The sequence below is a fragment of the Osmerus mordax genome, chromosome 10 (assembly GCF_038355195.1).
Source record: "Osmerus mordax isolate fOsmMor3 chromosome 10, fOsmMor3.pri, whole genome shotgun sequence".
Lineage (NCBI taxonomy): Eukaryota > Metazoa > Chordata > Actinopteri > Osmeriformes > Osmeridae > Osmerus > Osmerus mordax.
Window position 1 is genome coordinate 921,324 of NC_090059.1, and position 23,309 is coordinate 944,632.

Below are 23,309 nucleotides of genomic sequence, written 5' to 3' on the forward strand. Positions count from 1 at the left end.
ACAGAAGGCTATATATGATTTCCCGTTTGGGGTTTTGGCATTTTGATGTGATCATCCACATTCATGATCAAACTTTTATTTTTATATTTTTGAATAGTCAACGTCATAAACGTAATAGTGGTAACTTTATTTTGTAATGTTTGGTGAGTTTCGGCACTTTTCAGTTAGAATTCGACATGTTACAGAGCCAGACAAGACTTTGCAGACGGCCCGCACATTCTCACGTCAAGTAAATCTTTATACATCACAAAGTGTGCGTGAAAACCAGCGTACGCAAGCTTTTTGTGCATATGCAACGTTTATGCATGAGGCCCCTTGTCTGGGAATGGCTCAATTGGATGAGATACTGTGCTGGTAAATGTATCCTAGGTTCAAAACCATCCTAGGTTCTTAGGTTCAAAACCAATCAGTAGCATAGTTTTTAATTTTTTCTAGACGGTTTCTAGTCTTCTGGCCAATCCTCCAGTTGTAAAACATAGCAACGAGACAAATTGCTGCTTGCAGCTATATATAGGTTCCTCCGGTAGGAGGGAACCTATTGTTATTGTTGGTATTCTTATTATTAGGTTCCTCCGGTAGGAGGAAACCTATTGTTATTGTTGGTATTCTTATTATTAGGTTCCTCCGGTAGGAGGGAACCTATTGTTATTATTGGTATTCTTATTAGGTTCCTCCGGTAGGAGGGAACCTATTGTTATTGATGGTATTCTTATTATTATTTTTCTCAATATCTCAAAAAGTCCCTGGTCATAAATTTTCTAATTTGGCACATTGATACTACATCCAAGTGGGTACCCCCACACCAAATATGGGCCACATCGGACCATAGGGGGCGCCACAGGCCACGCCCAAAAGTCCGGTTTTCAAAGTGATGGCATTTCCACCCCATTGCTCCAATTCTTCTGAAACTTGGTGTGCATGCCTCATTTTTCATGAGGAACAAAAAAGCCTCAAGGACCCATAAGGTCCGCCATGATGGATTTTCCTGTACTGTGATAATTTGGGAAAACCTTCAAAATTCCTCTTCTCTTGAACCAAAGGTGAAATTGACTTGGAATTTGGTACAGATATGTATCATTGACGTATTTAAAAACGTTACTTAAGGCAATTGAATCAAGTACAAAATGGCTGAAATGGGTGTATTTATGTAAATGTCCACATTGCCTCAATATGTTTGTGTCACTAAATCAAATGTATTTTTGAAGGATGGTTCAAACCTAATAAGCTTTAAGGTGACATGCCTCTGAAGTACCATGCAAAGTTTCACCTTGATATGTCAAAATATGACTGAATTACAGCTGTTTGAACTTGGACCAAATCTGACAATGCTCGCCATTGGAGAAACAGCTTTTTTTAATTATCCAGTTATTGAACTTTGTGTATTCCATGCCTGGGAATGGCTCAATTGTCTGAGATGTTGTGCTGGTAATCAAGGTTCAATACCAGTCATAGGCATAGTTTTTTATTTTTTATTCTGACCAAACGGTTTCTAGTCTCCCGATAAATCCTCCGGTTGTAAAACATAGCAATGCGTGTTTATTTGAGCACATCACAACACATCTGTTTAGCGAGACTGTGTAAACCACTGCAACACAAGCCAGGTTCACCACAGTAGCTAGCTACACATGGTAGTGTTAGATTCACAACTGAGTTAGCTCTAATGAAGTATATTGATTATCGAGGTGGACCCCTTGCCTGTTGCGCAAATTATTTCAGTGACCTAAGCTAGGACACACGGCCACTGATGCTAGGCATGATTTGAAATTCTCTTCCATGACTTATGTTGAGTTATGGCACCCCAAACAACCTAATCTAAGCACTATGAGTAATATATTCTTTACAGCAGCAACCAGGTCTAGCCTGACGTTGTCATACTCATAATTGTAGTCAGAATATGAGTCTGAAAACTCTCCGTTGGGCTGTGACTACGGGGCCTGTTTCAACTGAACTCGTAAAACAAATGCCTCTTCGCTCAATTGGATAGACCTACAACCAATCAGAGCAACGTAATATGTTGTTTGTTGAGAACGAATTCAACCCAAGGGCTCTTTCGTGACGTTGTTGATTACGTTACTGTTGATCATCTGTCCATCATCGTATAAAGCCCTCACTGGCAATTTCATTGGTCCGTCCAGATCCTGGTTTTATGTAGTTGTTCCCAATACGAGACCCTCCAGACCCAACTTCCCGACCAAATTCTTTTGTGGGCGGGGAGAAGTTGGGCTGGCAGCCAGGCTAAACCAGGTCATCCCCATGTCTTGTTTTTATAGGAAATTTACATATCTTGATTGTGGACAACTTTTTGTTCCCCAATCTCAATGAACAGCCAAATACAGCAACAGCATTGACATTGTTTAACAATTACCACAGTCATTTTCTCACTTGTTGTACTTCTAAACTCGCAGAATGAAATCAAAACAACCACTAGCGCGGTGGTTTCATTCCACCTTAGATTTAATGAATGGTCACATTTATAATCTTTGAAATAATTTGATCAGTCTTCAAAATATTATAATTATATATGCATATGGAAAACGTTTCAACAACAATGATATGGTATGCAATGCCATAGATTAATTATACATTACATGTTTATAATATTTTGCCATTTTGCGGAGGAACCCGCATCGCTGCTTGCAGCTATATTTTTTACTTGTTATTGGAGAATGTTATAAACCAGGGGTGTCAAACTCATTTTCACCACATCAGCATTATGGTTGCCCCTCAAAGGGCCAGTTGTAACTACGATGTAACAATGTTTACGATGTAAAAACATTTTAGCTGTAGCTTTTGTGAAAATATTTTGCTGAGATGGCAGTCCGCCTTTTAATTCTTAGACAATCTGCTGTTTTTCTTGGAGGCTACATTTGGCATATTTATCTCTGTGTTGTCAATATGCCAACAGAGATTGTCCTCTTTAACGACCAACATCACCTCATGACACAAAATACATACCGTTTTTTCTCCTTGAAGCACATATGTATTTGCTTTCCCATCTTTCTTGAAACTGCCTTCCATCCAGAGCCGGATGCAGCCTGCTTTGACTGGAGGTGCAGTGAACATTTCTAGGGGGTAGAATGATTACTGAAAGGGATTGTATTCTTTTTAAAATATTAATACCATTTTTGAGATTGCTTATCGATCCGAGTGTTAATCAGGCGTGGAGCCACACTTCCTAAACATTTGGGGATTAGCCCAAACCTTGGACGTATTCTGGGTTTGATGTGATACTAGATAGGGACTTCCACAGTTAATGCGAGCGCACATAGCGCACAAGCAAAAATTGCCTTCATTTGAGTGCAAAATAGCAGTTTGAGCTCTATGTAAAATAAACATTGCCGTTTTCCAATTGGTAAAACTTTGTTTAGTGAAGGTGATGTCTTTATCATTTCTGGCACCAAATTGTCGACAGGGGAAGCATAAATATGCATCTAGCTTGGCTGAGTACTCGAACCAAGTTCGAGAGCGATACCAAGTTGGGTTGAATGCCCATGGACCTTGGCTGAAAATGCGCATGGGGTACGTTTGCAGAACCGGCTGCATAGGAGTGCTGTCATTCAAACAATGCTCGCCTTCACCCACAGTTAAACTTGGAACTTGGCGTTAAGTAGTTTATGGTCAATGCACGCTGTAAAGCAGCATAGACTTATTTCAATACACCATTTAAGTTTCCACGGGCCACATAAAATAACGTGGGCTTCAGTTTGACACCTGTTATAATAATAAGAAACATTAAATTTTCCATAAGACCGTCCAGTGATTTCACTTTAGGAGGTTATTTAACATTAATATGAGTTCCCCCTAGCCTGCCTTTGGTCCCCCAGTGGCTAGAAATTTTGATAGGTATAAACCAAGCCCTGGGTTCTCTTGTCCGCCTTTGAGAAAATGAAAGCTGAAATGCTCGGTTTTGAAAATGCTGGTTTTATGACGTCATAAGAACGAAGGTTACCTCCCCTTTCTCTGCTTTGCCCACCTAGAGAATCTGGCATGCCCATGAGAAACTGAGCTACTACGACCATGCGAGTGCGACATCGGTTTTTACTCGAGAGATCATGGCTTGCAAACAAACGAAGTACACAACAAGTTGCTCAGTGTTTGGATGTACAAATGAAAACCAAAATCGTTGTTTTGTTCCTTCATCTGAGCCTCTGAAGACCCAGGGCCTCATGTACTCACGCTTTTGCGCCCATTTCAGGCGTATTTGTTTCGCAATTTGCGCGTAAAAGCATGGCGAGGTATGTACAAACATGCCGCACTGAGGTAAAAGCGCAGACTGCCTGTAGCGGGAACTGAAAATGGCAAATTGTGCTTTTCCATTACATGCATATGCATTCACGGGAGGGTCAAGGGAAAAGTGGGAGTTTCCCATAAAGAGATGGGAGGGGATGCGTAAAGTGCGCCTAATTATGTATTCCGTGGTATGTACAAAAACCGCCTGTGAAAGCGCACCTCTATTTTGCGGTGACAATTCTCCGCCTGTTAAAAGCAGACGTAAACCAGGATGTGCATATGCCTCCTGGTGAAATGGCAGCTGTAACCCGAGCAAGACGAAGACATAGGCCAATGGAATTTTGCCACAAGGATCACACTTTTTGAGTTGAGTGAACACAAAATCATTACACGTTACAGAGTAAGCAGCCATGCAATATTACAGTTCCTGGAAGAAATCAAAGATTACATCGAATCTCCGACTCAGCGTTCACATTCCATTTCAGCAGTTGTTAAACTCCTTGCTACATCACAAATATTGGCATCAGGATAATGTCATCGCTGTTTTGACTTTGGTGGCTGATTCATAATAGAAAGAGAGAAGGAGGCCCATTCAATTGCACGTTTAAATGCTTGCAATGTACGGTATCGTGGGCGGAGAAAGGCGCTGATTACCGGGTGACCTGCAGGCTTCGTAAATATAACGTAAACTGAAGTATCACAGCGTGCGCAATCTGCGGGTTGGCCATGGCGCTAATAACGCTACGTTTGCAAATGTACGTACATGAGGCCCTCAGTGTCTTAATAAAATTTTCTCTGGAAATGCGCCGACACAACTTCTGCTCGTAGTGGCTGTAATTATGCACCAAGGCTGAATTTCGGGAAAGAGACTTCAGATACAATATTAGGGGACCACTAAGGCCTATATAAAAGCATCCAAAAACAGCATGTCATGGGACCTTTAAAAAATGTTAAGTAAAAACATAATTCAAACAGACATGAAAAAATAAGTGCATTATGTTAATCTTTTAGCAGTAATCAAAATGTAGTCAAAGGTATATTAACCATTTTTTATTTTAAAATATTTCTGAATTGGTTACCTAGCTGGTCAGCACCTCTCCATTGTAAAACTGTAAACAACACAAAGTGAAAATATGAAATTCTGGACTGCAGAATGAAATTATATATCAGTTGACGTATCACTGCCTTAACATAAAATATTCAAAAATAAAATAAAATTTTTCATTTAAAAAAACTGTAAAAAAAAATAACAACACATAACACGAACCATAATTGGGCTGGGTACAGTGCAATGTAGTCAGTACAAAAATACTGGGTGTTAAAACACATATCTAGGATAAGTCAAGAAAGCAGTATCCTGGAATTTGATAGTGTGAATATTGTTTTATTTTTATGTACTGAAATAATCATTAGAACGTTGAGCGCCGGTTAACACAAAAACATAAAAAAAATGACTAAATGTAAAACAATCACACCTCTCTTAAGCTTTCCAGGTTTATCAACATTCAGATACGTGTATCTTCTACAACTAATTTCAGATTTCAACTATATTTCATTTAAGAAGCATACGGATTCTGGTTTGGCATAATGAAAATAGCTTTTATCATATCTTTGATAAAAAGAGGTGTGATTTGGTAAATTAGTCACAAGAGGACCTTATGTTACTAAGGAATCTGTTTCGTTATGTGCTGATTTGAGCCATGGGATGCATCATGTCTCAAACAGGAGGGATGGAGATAACGAAAGAGTGTTTATAGCATTTGGATTTAAAACTATTCAAGAAAACTTTAAGAAAAACACTTTTTTAGCATACCCTATTTGTGGGTAGCTAGATTAATAGTTATGGGAACTGTATATTTTATGTGATGATTATGTATGACTACGTTTCTTTGATCTTTTTTGATCTTCGAACCCTGGAAGATTAGCCCCCGCCCAGGGCTAAAGGGTATCGCAATAAACAGAATAAACAGAATACCTTTATCAAAACTCTTAAAAACCGTAGATTTGACTATTTTGACTTAAAATGTTATCCCATATACCTTCAAAGTATATTCATAGTTTCCTCTTCAAAACATCAGTGTTTCAGTTCATAACCTTCCATGATCCTCTCTAAACCAATCTTTTATGTAACTTTCTAATCGTTTCCTCATAATTTTTCACATACATTTCTTCAAACCATTCTTTGACCAACACAGCTGGTTGGCGTTTACCGTCTATTTACTTAATTTCGCTCTAGTATAACTCTTCCAATTGTATTATATCCAATTTATAAACCAGGGGTATACCCTCTGGGATCACCTTTGTAAGAGCTCAACGTAACAGGACTCTTTTAGCCCCCACCTTTCTCCATCTCTCCTCGGGATTTCTGTAACTTCTTGGTCAAAGGAAAAAAAAACAACACCACACTCCTCTCTATATTTATTCAACTCAATCTGACTCCACACAAATATTACAAGTTCAGGGACTCTAACCCTTGGAGAGAACTCTAACCTCTCCTTTCTTATAAACACATAACAAGTTCAGGGACTCTAACCCTTGGAGAGGACTCTAACCTCTCCTTGACAAAGACAAAACACGTATAGGGACTCTCACCCTCTTGAAAAGGACTCTAACCTCTCCTTGACAAAGAAAAAACACATATAGGGACTCTCACTCTCTTGGAGAGGACTCTACCCTCTCCTTGACAAAGACAAAACACGTGTTAGGACTCTCACCCTTTTGGAGAGGACCCTAACCTCTCCTTGACAAAAACAAAACACAAAAACGGTTGATTTCCCACCACTGTTGGTTTGATTAGGTACGATGAAACATAGTAATCGTCTAAATTTGGTTCTCAGTTCCGAATAGCAGTACACTGAATTAACAGGTGTCTGCTTACCTTTTTTTTATGTTGAGGGGCCCCTGACGATTACGTCTGCCTCCTCGTACCGGTGTATGGGTCTCTCTCCCGATCCGTCGGTCAGGCCGGAACCCTCTGGACTCCCTCTTTTCAGCGTCGGGGTCAACAGTTGAAGGACTTAAATTCTTTGTGTCTATTCCAATATGTAATGATGGTATTCAATGACACAAGTCTGTGTTCTAGAAAGAGTGGTCTGGAGTCGCAGAGGTCCGATAATATCAGCTTTAATACAGCAGTTGGAAATCAACAAGTACAGAGCTCTGGAGTTGTCTACGTTTCCCTACCCGCAACAGAGTTTGGGTTGGTTCACGAAGTCCAACTGGCTGTCTGTCCCTGCTCCAGCATATATTATACAGTGCAATTAAAACAGAAAGATGAAAAGAAGGTTGAGCTTGTTCTCTCGTGCATCAGGGAGTTGTTCTTGCCGACGCATCCCACCTGCTCAGGTGCCGTCTCAGCCCGGTTTCAAGGTTGATTCTGAAATGGAGAGATTAAGACACAAAGTACAGCCTGCTTCCCACACCCTGTGTGAGACACAATGTTTAAGCCTGAGCACACTTCTAAGTTCATAAGTCATAACTTTAATAAGCACAATACATAACTTTAATAAGCACAATACATAACTTTAAGACATGCATCCTTTATAAATTTGTACAAACATTTTTCCTGTTGCTATATTCACTAGTACACAGTTCCCGTGATGCATTCGGTGATTAAGATGCCACAAATATTAATAACTGGAATTATAGATAGTGCCGTGCCCGTGATGCAGCTGGTGATGACAGTTCAAGAATTGTACTGTAATGTATTATACATTCTTTCGACCACCGCCCCTTTTCACCAGAGCGTGTTACAAATGTTTTGTGTGTGCCTTTTTTGTTCAGATCCTTGTATCCCAAACCCATGTGGGGTGGGTAGCACCTGTCAGAGGCGTTATAATGGCTCCATCTGTTTATGTGAACCCGGCCAATCCTACTCTGTCGACGAGAAACGTTGTGAAGGAGGTGGGTATCTTAACATGCATGCAACCCATAAATAACCTTTATCACTCAAGGTTAGTATCTGTTGGCATATCAGCCTCCTTAAAGGCTTTTAGTTTGTTTTTTGAGTGATTTGCATAAATTATTTGGGGGTCTATGCCTGTACGTATTAGGTGTTAATATGTTTCAATCAAGTAACTAGGGAAGTTGATAGATTTAAAGCTATGATAAAAACGTTTTTAGGGGGGGACAATCTGTCAATTATAAAGTGTCTTCCCTCCCTGGGAAGACATTCATCTATTTATTAGGTTTTATCTTTTTGTGGTTTAGCATATTTTAACCTCTTGTTTTTACATTTTAGCCAAGGTTTTCCCTGGATCTCTGGTCCTGTCGAGTGCCTTTAAGAAAGGGATGGAGGATAAGGCATCAAAGCTGTTCCAAGAGAAAGCTGACAAAATAATTAATGCGGTAACATTTTGTTTCTGACAAAGTTTAAAGGATTTTCTTGTCACTTTCAGAACAGTGTAAGACCGCAGCCTTATCCACCACTATACCAAAGAAGGTGGTAAACCTAAATCTATTGACCTAGCAAAAACGTGGTGGTTTGGTCTATTAAAAATAATGATCAGCCCTGGATTTTAACTAGGCGTATTATGGTTTGGGATGACCATATGATTTTCTGGGTCACAAAAACTCATATTGATGATGTCTTTATTAGGACATGGGGCCAGTTGCAAAAAATAGACAGAGTCTTAGACTTAAATGTTACTTTGTCAGACTTGCCATAGACAGGTATTTTACCTGTTGCATAAAGCTTCCCTTTGAGTGACTAATGTAACGGTGCGTTTACACTGCAGCGATGCAAATCGCTTACCATCACATGCTTTCCCACAGTGCACCACGCTCGGGGGCGTGTCAGACAGATTAATGCAGAGTTGTAGTTCTCTAAAGTCACTGTTGTAGTTCGTATAATGTCATGGAAAAGTGTGCAGACTTGGGTTTACGTACTCGCAAAATTGATCAAAATACAACTCGTAGCCTATACAAAATACAAAAATGTTTAATAAACATACAAGTTGACGTGTAAAAACGTTTTATTATATTACTCAAAGTGTCTGCTAATCTGTCGATACGACTAGGGAGTCCCAGCCAGGCTAGCTAGCTAGTTACCACAGAACGAAGTTACGTAATGTGACAAGACTGAATTTGAAAGTACAAAAAACCCACCAGGAGCACCGACAACGTCGGCAACCCTGCGCCAGGCCTCATTCTTTTTATTAATGTCTCTGTACAAATACAGAGACGTATCGTACAGGACTGGATATGCAGCTACACAAGCGATTAGTTTCTCCTCCATCTTTAAACTGAAAGCTAGAAATGTTTACCATGGTTGCTACGTTATGAGAAACAAGAAAACACTCCGATTGGCCATCGCTAGCGAAAATCGTTCCTCATTTGCATAAAGTTGAGAAAATCTCAACTCGAATAGCTTGGATCGCGTTGCGTCGCTACCCACAATACACCACGCAAGCGATTCGCATGGTTCAATTGAAAATGAATGGAAACCATGTTGTCACGTCGCTCGCGACGCTGCAGTGTAAACGCACTGTAAGACTGACTTTTATGTGTTGCCTGTCGCGACACAATAACGGCAGAAGATTGACACATTTAAACTTGCTGAAAAGCTGTATCTGTTGGTGGAATACAATACTAAAAAAGTTGTGTCATTAAGTTCATTTGTATGCGTCTTTAAGCTTCTTAATTTAACCTCAACGCTACTTCCATTTATCTCCAACAACTCCGACGCAGGTGACTAGTGTCAATGCAATGACTTATGTTTTCATCTACTCACTCGTTTAATAAAATTACATTTTAGTCGAAAAGCAGACCCCAGTTAAAATTCTGAGTTAACAAACGTCAATTTCCTTTTTGTAATAAATTATGCTAAGATAACAGATGGTTGGCATAGCAACAAATCCCTTTCCGCAGGCTTAGCCAGGGGGAGAGGGGGAACTTTCAAACCTCAAATTAAGTCAGTCTTACTATTTATGCAACAGGCAGACTTAATTAGACTAGTCTAACCTTACAATTTAAGACTGTGTAAGGCTAAGACTAGTCCTTAACTAAGTTTATGCAAATAGCCCCAGTCTCAAAGTCAAAAAACAAGTTCAAGTATTGAAATTAGGTAATTGATTCAGTACAAACTTAACCCTAACCCTAGCATTTTCTACCCCAATCGCAGATGAGGAAGATTTTGGGTAGTGATGTTGATGGATACCTCCAGTCCACAGTGTTGGAACTCAGGTCAGTGTTGTTATTTTGGTGGATTTTGATCTTTTGTAAATATATATATATATTTTTTTTTTTTGCATGTTTAGCACTGTGTTATATCACACTTCCATTTAATTACACTTTTTAATCGTTTACGAATTGAGGATACAAGTTGTTGTAGCTTTGCAAGTGGAATTGTTGCCCAGTCCTGCTTGATACAAGCTGCTCAACAGTCATAGGTCACTATTGTCTGGTTCTTCTCTTCATGATGTGCCATGCATTTTCAATATGAGATAGATCTGGACTGCAGGCAGGTTAGTCATGAGCTCGGGCCAAGAGAACTCTGCAGTGTTTTTGCATAGCGTTGATGTCTGGCTTCCTCCTTGAGTGACAGAGTTTCAGGTTGCATTTCAGGATGCAGCGGTGAACTGTGTTAAGTAACAACGGTTTTCTGAAGTACTCCCAAGCCCACGTGATTATATTTATCACAGTTGCATGAAGATTGCTCAGGCAATGCCACATGAGGGCTCAAAGGTCAAACACCTTTAACAGTGGTTTCTGGCCTTGCCCTTTATGCAATGAGATTTCTCAGAATTACCTGAATCTTTTCACAATATCATGCACAGTAGATGATGAAAGACTTTAATTATTTTACAATCTTGAGTTGAGAAATGTTCTTTTTGAACTGACTGACAATGCTCTCATGAAGTTTGCCACAAAGTGGTGAGCCATGACCCATTCTTGCTTGCAAAGACTGAGTTTTCGGGGAATGCTCCTACCATGTCCAATCTTGATACCCTCCCCTTTTGGTTATAACCTGATTATTGTGGAACCCTCCAAAATGGTGTTACATGAATATTCCCCCCAAAATTCAGTTTGTTTAGAGTGCAGGTATCTAATTCTAAATTTGATATTTACAAATCACAATTAAATTGGTCAGTGTAAACATTGAATATATTTTATTTTTACATTTACATTTAGTCATTTAGCAGACGCTCTTATCCAGAGCGACTTACAGTAAGTACAGGGACATTCCCCCGAGGCAAGTAGGGTGAAGTGCCTTGCCCAAGGACACAACGTCAGTTTGCATGACCGGGAATCGAACTGGCAACCTTCGGATTACTAGCCAGATTCCCTAACCGCTCAGCCACCTGACTCCCTACATTTGTTGGTCAATGTTTCGAGAGACTTGATAACACATTTTTGTTTTTATTGCATTTTAGAAAATATCAAAATTCCAAGTCAAACATTGGAATTCTAGACTTACCATTAACAATAACAGTTGGAAATGTCAGCTAAGAAAGTTATTGCTTCCAAAATGATCTTTGAATTGCACCTACTGAAGGCAGTATTGTCACTGAAATGAAATGTAACTGTAAGAAAAACACATTGGATAAAAAGAAATATAAGGAGAGGGTTTAACAATGGTCAATTGTGAAACTTAAATACATTACAAAATAGGAATAGGCATTTGACTATTATTCGACTATTTCACTATTAAAATAGTATCCGAAAAAACGTGAGGATATCCGGATAGTTTGTATTTTTTAATGCTGCTGCGGATCTGTTAGGCAATTAGCCTGATATGACACAAAGAATAGGCTACAGTAAAAGTGGTACAAGTACTGTGACAGTAAAGCTATTAGATTAAATAAGGGTTAAATAAAGAAAACAAATGCAGATCAATTTATTGAACATGATGAAAAGACAATGGACTTGAATAGATGCTGCGTCTTCAGACGAAGGCTCTTAACCGAGCTAAGCCTATTACCGTGTTAAATAAAAAGTACAAACATTGGATGAACTTAAACACATTAGGTTTTAAGTTTAGGTCATTGGTAAAAGCAAAGAAAAGACACATGGAGAAATGTTGCATAGGCTATTAACTTGAAAATAAATAAATAATTGGAACTGGAATATGGCGCACAACCACACGAATGTAGAGTACGGAGGTGATTTAGGATCAGGCCGGCAGTTGACAAGACTTGATGCTGGACCTGAGGTTACTGGTAGGGATGCACCGATATCATTTTTTAAGGACCGAGTACGAGTACCGATATTTTTTCTCTGTTACTCACCGATACCTATACATTTGGAATTTCAATTTTTTTTGGGGTGGTGATGTGGCAGTTTTCCAAGCACGACACAGTGAGACTAATGAATGTAGGACAGCTTATTTATTATTACTCGAATGAAACAAGTATTATTTTTATGTGCTTATCACAAACTTAAAGCACAAATTTCAGTGAATGTCCAATAACCTTCAAAGGGCATAATTACCTGTAAGAAAGGCTGGTGGGATCAGCCAATAGAAGACAGAATACGCTTGTCAGACTTTGGTCTTCTGCAGTAATACCGCAGTTTTCTTTTATCAATGAGCAATCTTTAATTTAGTGAAATGGTGCGTTCATGATAAAAGTAAGTTGGTTGTTGTTCTTAGTCCTCGGATTTTTTTTAAATTTTTTAATTCTGCAAAGTTTATAAATAGTCTATGTAGCGGTTGGAGAATTGTGTATACTGCGCTGTGGAAGTTTAGTTTTCGACAGTGGTCGGATTTCATCAATAGGGCTTATAATGTTAATAGACTGTATAATATTTGTTTAATTATGGCATTGGTAACATATTATTTGTGGTTTATTCTGTAATATGCTGTGTCGGGAGTGTGATGTTAATTGTCTACATTCTGTGTTGTTTTAACACCACCACACTCATTCATGTAAGAAACTGAAAATTGAGCTAATTTCCTAGCAATAAATCTACAGAAGAAAGCCATGTCCAAGAGTTGTGTTTTAACAGACACCCCAGGAGCGAACACAACGCACCAATCAGCTATATATATTTAGTTATTTAATTTCTCACCTACATTACCATAGTCATAATATTATTATTTTTTTTTTAAGGTGAGGTATCGGTCTTTGGTATCAGGGGTATTTTTACGAGTACAATACATGAGCCTGGTATCGGTGTACAGTGAGGTACTGCTTAGCCAGGACTTCTTGTACTGGTCCTGCGTGATTTTCCACCACTCCAGTGGGTTGGCCTGGGCCTTTGGTTTTTTAGTAGTCCTCTCCAAAAAGTGTGTCACCCGGGCAGGGTGACCAGAAGCATGACCCTGAAAAGGGGGGGGGGGGGGGGGGGGGTTGAGACAAGTTTAGTCTAAAGATAACTAAGAAAATAAGACAGTACCATTCCCCAAACTATTTCGGTTGTAATAGAAATTAAAATATATAATTTGGTCAGCTCAGCAGCCGTTGTTGTGTTCGGAGCACAAAAGGATGTTAACCCTCGTGCTGCCTTCGGGTCAGATGACCCAAAGGTTCATAACGAACCATCGTTGTGTTTACCCAATTTTACCCAATACAAAAACAAATAAAAATAATTTTCTTTTAACCATTCCAATGTGGGGGGTCTGAGACAGCCCGACAGTTAAAAGAAAATGCTTCACTTTGTTTTTGTATGAGGTAAAGTTGTCGCAATACGACGGTGGGTCACAATGACTGATGGGTCAGAATGACCCGAAGATAACACAAGGGTTAAGGAAGAGTGCCCGTCAGAACTAGCATTATCCTTGTGCCGTTGCATAGCGCAGACATGCTGCTCTAAAGCCCCTTTCCCCCTAAAACTCACGTATATATCAATGTGACAGAGTTTACAGAAGGCATGATATTGATCTTTGCTGCTCTTATTGGAGTTCTGAACTCCAAGTAGGTTTGAAGGTCTTTTTTTTTTTACATCTGAAAATTAGGCGAGTGGTAAATTGCGACGGCAGGAACGGTCAAAAAGTAGGACAAAAGGGTGAAAAGGTGGACACGCAACAGCGGTCCGGACAAAGGGCTGGAAAACCTGACGAAATCCGTACATCTGGTCACCCTAGTTATGGGGTGTAGCGATGTGGGTGCAGGAGTGCGTCAGTGTTATTGGTGTGGCTGGTGCTGACTCTGCTACACATTTCTGACAGCTTTTCCGTGATCTAGAGGTGGAGAGGCTGTTCCAGTGCTGTGGTGGAAATGGCTCACCAACCTCGCACTTGCTCCCACTACCCAACTCACACTGGCCACTTTGAAGCCATCATTTAAAGCCAGTTGGAGGGTATGGGCAAAGCAAGGCGCAGACTCCCACTATAAAATGCCCTGGTTGTCCAGCACCATGTTATTGCCATGTTGTGTCCCACTCCTCGGTGGGGAAGTTGGGAGTTTATGTTTACTACTGTGTGGCTTTCGTTGGAGCTGTTCATCATTTGCACAGCGCTCCTCATGTCCGGGGAGATATGACAGGTGATAGTTGTGTATGACTCAGTTGTCAGAGCAGTCCGCTCATCTGTAGTGTTATCAAAATTCTGTGACTTCAAGCTCTGCTTTCTGATTTCGCACTTATACTCTGAGGTAGTGCAAAAGGGTAAAAGTGTGTTCATTTCCTTGGCTTGGCTCATAGATTTCCTTGATTTTGCATGGAAGTTTGCACTGACCATGACCTCACCGCTTATACCTGCAAAGGCATACAGTGGCATGCAAAAGTTTGAGCACCCCTGGTAAACTTTTCTGTTACTGTGAATGGCTAAAAGGTATAGATGACACATTTCTTTATTTTAAGCAAGATTACTTTCCATCTTTTACAAAATAACTAAAAAGGAAGAGGGCCCGAAACAAAAGTTTGGGCACCATGCATGGTCAGTACTTAGTAATACCCCAGTTTGGCAAGTATCACAGCTTGTAAATGCTATTCACGAGTTCAGTAATCACACCATTGATTGAATATAGTTTTTTATTGAAGCAGGGCTGGTAGCAAGGCCAAGCCCGATGGTGGAGGAGGCTGGTAGCAGAGCCAAGCCTACTGCAGTGTTGTGGAGGCTGGTAGCAGAGCCAAGCCCAAGGCTGGTAGCAGAGCCAAGCCTACTGCAGTGTTGTGGAGGCTGGTAGCAGAGCCAAGCCCGAGGCTGGTAGCAGAGCCAAGCCTACTGCAGTGTTGTGGAAGCTGGTAGCAGAGCCAAGCCCGAGGCTGGTAGCAGAGCCAAGCCTACTGCAGTATTGTGGAGGCTGGTAGCCGAGCCAAGCCCGAGGCTGGTAGCAGAGCCAAGCCTACTGCAGTGTTGTGGAGGCTGGTAGCAGAGCCAAGCCTAGTGTAGTGTGGTAGAGGCTGGTAGCAGAGCCAAGCCTGAAGGCCGATATATGCTTCTCCGTTTTCTCTACGGGGAACGCCCTCTCCGAGAGCCCTTGGAGAGTTTGACGTGCACCTCCTGAATTTTCTAACTATCCGTCGTAATTTCAGATAGTTACAGATACCCCCTTGGCTGTGATTGGTCAGTATTAAGAACTGCTTGTGTCAGGGGCAGGGGCGGGGTTGTCGTGATAAACAGGACGAACAGAATCCTTTGACCGCCATTGCTGTAAGTTTTTACAATTCATATTTCTAAACAGTACATATGTACTGTATGTAAATCAGCATCTGAATTAAAATGTGACGAGAAATGGGCAGTGTAGTTGCTGAAAATGTGTAAATTTGCTCCGACTTCTCGATAACCTACGTAAATAATAACTCGACGACGACTTACAAAAAACCGTTGCGCCACCTACTCTTCTGGCGGTGAATTGTTTTCAGCACCCACAGCCTACGGAGAACCATAAACCATCCGTATCCGTGCGCCCGCCCAACCGTAAACGGAGACGCAGAAGCATATTTCGGCCTTGAGGCTGGTAGCAGAGCCAAGCCTACTGCAGTGTTGTGGAGGCTGGTAGCAGAGCCAAGCCTTGAGTGGTTGGTGTAGGCTGGTAGCAGAGCCGAGCCTGGTGCTGATGGAGGAGGCTGGTAGCAGAGCCGGGCCTGGGGTCCTGGGAGGACGAGAGTGTGATTAGGGGATGCACAGAATGGTGATGGAGGTGATGTGAATGGTGCATGCATAGTTACCAGGCGTGGACTCAGGGTGTGGCAGAGAGTCCTTATGGGTCACAGCCGAGCAGCAGCTCAAGCAGATTCCCAAAAGGAACAGACTCACCTACGGGCTGCAGCGAGGCTGATGCGAGCCTGAGTGTGGTGAAGGTCAGGGAGGTTGGTTCTGACATATGAGCGGTATGCCTGGGAGGACCAGCGACCCAGGAGCTGTATGGTATGGTCGGCAACGCCCTGGCTGGAAGCCGAGGAGGCCGCGCCGATCCTTGGAGCCGCACCAGAAACACTTTTCCATTGGACAGCTTGGATAGCCATCTAATTAGACAACATTCCTTGGAGGAATGACGTCTTGGGTGTGGAGGTGGAGGTCTTGGAGGGGTGCCGTCATGGGAAGATGGTACAGGAAACAGAGGATCCTCTTGTGCCAAGAGTCTGCATTTCTGGAGGGAGAGATGGGAGAGGGAGTTAGTGTAATAGCGAGGCGGGGCTGGTAGCAAGCCGAGCCTGATTGAGTGTAGGAGGCTGGTAGCAGAGCCAAGCCTGAGGCTGGTAGCAGAGCCAAGCCTACTGCAGTATTGTGGAGGCTGGTAGCCGAGCCAAGCCCGAGGCTGGTAGCAGAGCCAAGCCTACTGCAGTGTTGTGGAGGCTGGTAGCAGAGCCAAGCCTAATGTAGTGTGGTAGAGTCTGGTAGCAGAGCCAAGCCTAGTGTAGTGTGGTAGAGGCTGGTAGCAGAGCCAAGCCTGAAGGCCGATATATGCTTCTCCGTTTTCTCTACGGGGAACGCCCTCTCCGAGAGCCCTCGGAGAGTTTGACGTGCACCTCCTGAATTTTCTAACTATCCGTCGTAATTTCAGATAGTTACAGATACCCCCTTGGCTGTGATTGGTCAGTATTAAGAACTGCTTGCGTCAGGGGCAGGGGCGGGGTTGTCGTGATAAACAGGACGAACAGAATCCTTTGACCGCCATTGCTGTAAGTTTTTACAATTCATATTTCTAAACAGTACATATGTACTGTATGTAAATCAGCATCTGAATTAAAATGTGACGAGAAATGGGCAGTGTAGTTGCTGAAAATGTGTAAATTTGCTCCGACTTCTCGATAACCTAAGGCTGGTAGCAGTGCCAAGCCTGATGCTGTTTGTGGGCCTTGCGCCAGTGGAGATGAAGGGGGGCCGATAGTGAGGAAGTCGTCCAGGAGATGAACGAGGAGGGACTCGGAGGAGGATCCAGCGGAGTGCTTCAAGAACAGTCGAAGATGAGCGGTCCGCTTTTGCATACAATGCCAGGCGGACGGCACGCAGTTCGAGTCCTGCCAGTGAATCCAAAGAAAACCTGGAAGGCGGGCGGATGGGAGGGCCTCGAATGCGGTCACGAGGCCTGAAGGCCAGTCGGGCAAGACGAGCGAGAGTGGGTCCCGCCGCAGAAGGATCACACACGGAGGCTCTGGCAGGAAGACAAGGAGCAACCTCCGCCATCGAAATCGTGGCGGTCCACCAGGGTCGGTGCCTGTGGGGCTGGACGGGAGGGGCTGCGGGGAGATGGGGCGGGGAAGGGCAGGGGAAGGAGGGCCGGAGGAGACAAAACGGGGGCAAAGGGCCAGGTGTGGGGGCTGGGGATGTGCACCCCGGGGCCGGATGGGAAGGAGCACCGTACAGGGAGCAGGGCAGGGCAGACCGGGCAGCGAAAACCCGACAATAGAGCAGGACGGGGCCACGGGACCCGTCAACGGTGCGAGGGGAAGTAACCCGGGATGGGAGAAGGTCGTCCAGGTCCACGTAATTACCACGGCTGCCCGGAGGGAGGGAGACACAGGGGGGGAGGCCAGGAGGCAGAGGGGGCCACGGAGTGGGCAGTGGGAGGCGCCGCGGCCAGCGAGAAGGCGGAGGCAGGGGTGGCCGGGCCCCGACAGGAAGGGCAGGACGTCCAGAGCGGAGCCACCTGCTGGAGGGAAGGCACAGGGCAAGGTTAGAGGGGCGCGCCTGGAGGAGGCAGGGCCAGACCCAGAGCAAGCAGGGCCAGGCGCACGACAGAGGGGCAGCGGAGAGCCCACGGAGGTGATGAATGCCGCGGACAGGTTGACGGGGGCAGGAGCTGGGGTAGGGGAATGGGGGGCAGGGGCAAGGCAACAGGCAGGAACCCGCCAGGCATGGCCCAGCAGCGGGAGAGGCAGGGCGGAGCGGGAGGCAGAGGCAGGAGCGGGCAGGGTGCCGACGGGAAAGGCAGCAGCTGGAGCGGGCGGGCACGCCAGAGCGGAGCCACCTGCCGGAAGGAAGGCACAAGGCACGGTTAGAGGGGGGCAGCCAGGAGGGGGCCGGGCCGGCTCGGAGCACGCAGGGGCAGGTGCGTGGCAGGGGGGCGGCAGAGAGCCCATGGAAGCGAGGATCGCCGTGAACAGGGCAGGAAGGTCGGCGAGGGCGGGAGCCGAAGGAGGGGCGGGTGAGGCAGAAGGCGGGGAGTCGCGTCAGCCCCCGGACTCCCAGAAGCAGAGGCAGAACAGCCTGGCCTACAGATCCAATCTGCACAAGCGGATCCCCCAATCCCGGAGGAGGAGCTGCAGGCCTGCGACAGTACAATCCGATGGCAGCGCTGGCAGGTCCGAGGCGTGGGACCGTGGAGCGGTCGGAGCGTGGTGAGAAGAGCCAGAGGAGGAGGGGAAGCGGGGCCGCAGCCAAGGCCGGGAAGGCCGAGGAGGAGAAGTGGGGGCCAGCACAGGCAGCCGCCGAGGCCGGGATCAGCGGCGAGTAGAACAAACTGCAGCGGAGCGGGAGCAGGAGCAGCAGGAGCTGGAGCATCAAACACAGAGCAGCAGGCAGGCATAGTGATAGCGAGACAACGGTTGTACGCACGTTCGACATGATGACAACATGCTAGCAGAAGGACCAGAGGAACAGAAGAGACTTAGAGAACTCTTAATTGACAAAGGGGAGCTCGTCGCATTCTTCCGTGCTTTCGCTGGGCTGATGCGTATTTAGTTGATTGGAGTGGAGAAGGAGTCTTGGGGCCCTATCTTGCACCCAGCGCAATTGACTTTGTCAACGACGCAAGTATCATTCCTAGTTTGCACTCGACGCAAAGCGGACTTTTCCGTCCTGTTACGCACTCCCCTTCTGACGGAGGAGACCGTAACGCACCGCCACACGTGGGCACTCTACAATGTGGTTGAGGAGGTGAGGTGGTGCGGGAGACCAAGCAGACAAACAAGGGGGTACCATTCAGAACTAGGTTTATTACAAACCAAAACACGGTAAATGGGAAAAGGGGCTGGGCGGAACCAAAGCAAAGAAATTAAAGATCCAAAAGACCCCTAAGCTTTCTAGCCTGCAGTACCTGCTAGGCTCACTACCTAAAATAAGTACAGGGGGTGGTCCGCCCAGGGCCCCGTTCGTCGTAAGGGTTGAAGCTAAGTTAATCAATTGTCCCTTTAGCCCATTAACATTAGCGAGATGAGTGAGAACAGCAAATATCGGTTCGTCAACGGCTGATCCGCATCCAAATCATGTGGTTAATTTCAATCAGGCTAAACTTATCAGGGAAATTGCACGTGCACGTCCTACTTCAAAAGGCAGGAAAGGTCGATCACCAAAACCGTGATTTTTTTACGGTATGATGGCGGAAAAGACGAAAGAGAGAGCGGTGATAGGCTATTGTCGCCATCCGAGCAAACTATTATAATGAGTCTCTAAGAAGACAATAAGCATATTATCATGGCTAAGTCAAACACCGCCACCGCTGCCAGAGCAAGACAAGCAGCTTGGCAAAAAATTGCCGATAAGCTAAATGCGAAAGTTTTGGGGAAATGTATAGGCTCATCTTAAGTGCCTCATTACCCCAATCAATCAGATCACATTTCTTTAAATGTGCCTGCTGGTATAGACTTAATGGAAATTAATAATCGAATGAGATCTTGCTAGCGAAAATAATGATCTCAACTCTTTCAGAATAAGTAGGCTAGATAAAAACAAGGCCAACGAGTATCTAAGTGATACGAATTCATAGACAATTATGAGGATATATGTAGGCTACTGCGCTTATATCATGTACTATATATGTGTATATGCATGTAGGCCTATGTGTAAATCCCTCTTTGATTTCATTGACTGGGACATGGCCAGGGAATATGATGAATTGATTCATCAGCTGGTTAAGCGCCAAGTACACTTTTCTTACAGCAACGCATGCTGCGGCTTTGCCAATGTTTTCTGCATCGCCTATACTGTATAAAAATGTAGCCTATAGCCTATCTGACGCAAAAAACCTCAAGGCTATGCAGTCTGAAGCACAGTTAAAGTGTCAAGTAGCTTTATTGTCAATTTCTTCACATGTCAAGACATAAAAAGGAATCGATATGACGTTTCCCACTCTCCCACAGTGAAACATATAAAAAGCACAGGCACAACAGATAAGACAAGACATTTCGTAAAACATAGCGTTACATATTCACATACAGCAGCATAAGCTCATAATAAAGCATAAAGCTTGCTGCGGCGTGTGATATATTTGCAATGTACGGCCCGAGAAGGTCTTGCAAATAAATGAGTCCTTGTCGGCTGAATCGATATCGCTCAAACAAGAACTCATCCGTGTGAAATAAAGGATCTTGGCAATCGCGAAGAACTCTATTGGTATGGAAAGCTAATAGAACTAAAATATAGCTCCTTGGTCAACTGGGTCTCTCAAAAAGGGAGCTGCCATGTTATTTTCCGGGGGTGTGGCAAGCTTATCCAGCTACACTTACGTTAGCCTGCTCTGGAGCAGGTTAGTGCTAATAGATATGTTACTATGGTGATTTATCGAAAGTTGCTTCCACGAACCAAAAAGAGGGGCGTTTTTTATCTTAGCCTGAAAATTAGCTCGCTAAACCGCTTAGCGAGCTACGACGAATACCCCCCAGGTCTTACCTAGTGTTTGTAGACAGAGGTTAGCTACGGGTGATGTAAGCCCAGGGGCCTCTAGCCTAAACACTCCTGGGGTGCTTTCCCCTTTTCCCTGGGACAAAGGAGGAAACAAATAGTAAACGGATGCGATTGGTTGATTGGTGATGGATGATTAGTGGATGCAGGTGGGAGCTGGTGATGAGGTGATGGTGCTGACTCGCTGCTGGGTGTAGGCCACTCCCCACATCGTGCCGACAGAGAAGAGCCAGGGATCGGCAAAAGGACTAAAACCTGATCCCCTGGATTCAAGTCACGGCTTACCGCTTTCTTGTCATACCGGTGTTTCATTCTTTGTTGTGAGGCAGACAGGGCCTCTTTGGCTACTGCACATGCATCATGCAGCCTGTCACGCATTTGTCTGACGTAGTCTACCACGCTTCTTTTAGCAGAGCCTACTGTGTTAGGAGCCAGTATTTGTTCCTTCAGGACTTTCAAGGGTCCACGAACCGTGTGTCCAAACACAAGCTCCGCTGGACTGAACCCTAAGGATTCTTGCACTGTCTCGCGTATGGCGAACAGCACTAGTGGCACACCCTCGTCCCAGTCTTTCTGGGCATCCGCGCAATATTTGTGCAGCGTCGCTTTGAGGGTCTGGTGCCAGCGCTCCAAGGCACCTTGGCTCTCCGGGTGGTATGCACTTGATATGTTGTGGGTTATGGACAACATCTGTAACACTTTTGCAAACAACTGAGACAGGAAGTTTGTTCCCTGGTCTGTTTGCAACACTTTGGATAGACCGAAGGTAGAAAAGAACTTGATCAATGCTTTGACTACAGCCCTGGCAGTGATCTTTCGAAGAGGAATAGCCTCTGGATATCTAGTGGCACTGCACATCACAGTTAATAAAAACTGATTACCAGCTCTAGTTCTGGGCAATGGGCTGACACAATCTACTATTACTCTTTCAAATGGCTCCCCGATCACAGGTATGGGGTGGAGAGGAGCCCGAGGTATAGTCTGGTTAGGCTTCCCCATCAACTGACATGTATGACAGGGTTTGCAGTATTTAGCTAGGTCGGATTTCATTCCTGGCCAAAAGAAATGCCGAAGGAGACGATCATACTTTTTCGTTATCCCTAGGTGGCCTGACCAATCGTGATCATGGGCCAGGGACAACACCTGCTGCCGAAGCGGTGTAGGGACTACTACCTGGTATACTGCGCTCCAAGCTCTGTCTGGCGTCTGTGCTGCCCACCTTCTCATAAGAACCCCCTTCTCCAAGAAGTAGGCTGTTTCCTCATCTCTCGCATCTTCCAGCAACACAACAGAAGCAAAGCATTTACAAAGAGTCACATCGTCTTTCTGCTGTTCAATCACTGTCTCAGGGGTGATCGACACAAGAAACGCATCTAACTTGGGCAGGTTTACTGCGTCCCCTCTTCGGTCAGCCGGGCTCAAACCAGCCGACTCAGGGAGGACACATGGCTCCTCACCCTTTTCGGCATCTCGGCCAAAAACGGTCTCAGCCAAATTCACTACATCACCGAGCCTTCGGGACTGAGCTCGGGTAACCACACACGCAGAGAAAACATCTGGAAACGTCTTCGACAGATCTTCCTCTTCTGCCTCAGGGGTTGGTTTGTCTGACACTTCTAATACTGGTGTCACTCTACCACCTGCTATGTCGTTTCCCAACAGCAGCGCGACCCCTCTTATAGGCAGACTGTCCATGACTCCAACACGGAAACGCCCTGACACTAGGTTGGATGTCAAATGGACCCAATGCAAGGGCACCGACTTTGTCTCCATTTCAATACCCTGCAGCATAACATGTGAACCACAATACGTCTCTGCAGACCAAGGCAGCGCACCCGTAAGCATAACTGATTGCGCCGCACCGGTGTCTCTTAGGATCTGTATGGGCCGGTGACCAGCTTGCGTCCCCGTCAGAGAGACCAAGCCAGTTAACAGAAACGGGGTGTAAATGATGTCGGGTGTTATGGGCGCGGACTCTGCGCAGATTTCCACCGGATGTTTACCATAACAAACCAAGTTAACCCCTTTTGGTTTACTGACGAGAGGCATGGGATTTCTGTCTTTGTTTCTCAAAACCGGACACGTTGCGATCAGATGACCATACTGGTGGCAATAGAAACACTCGCGTACCTCC

The 23,309-nt window shown here is 44.5% G+C and overlaps 2 protein-coding genes across 2 annotated transcripts in view; both read left to right on the forward strand.

Moving 5' to 3' along the window:
* The window catches only part of LOC136950321 (uncharacterized), a 156,738-nt gene that overhangs the window by 77,934 nt on the left and 55,495 nt on the right, over window positions 1–23,309 (forward strand). The window lies entirely within an intron of this gene.
* The window catches only part of LOC136950320 (protein HEG homolog 1-like), a 108,173-nt gene that overhangs the window by 37,684 nt on the left and 47,180 nt on the right, over window positions 1–23,309 (forward strand). The window contains exons 10-12 of the mRNA XM_067244592.1: window positions 8,014–8,133; window positions 8,471–8,577; window positions 10,352–10,413. Of these exons, the coding sequence (XP_067100693.1) occupies window positions 8,521–8,577; window positions 10,352–10,413 (119 nt within the window). The 5' untranslated portion in view covers window positions 8,014–8,133; window positions 8,471–8,520. The remainder of the gene's footprint in view (window positions 1–8,013; window positions 8,134–8,470; window positions 8,578–10,351; window positions 10,414–23,309) is intronic.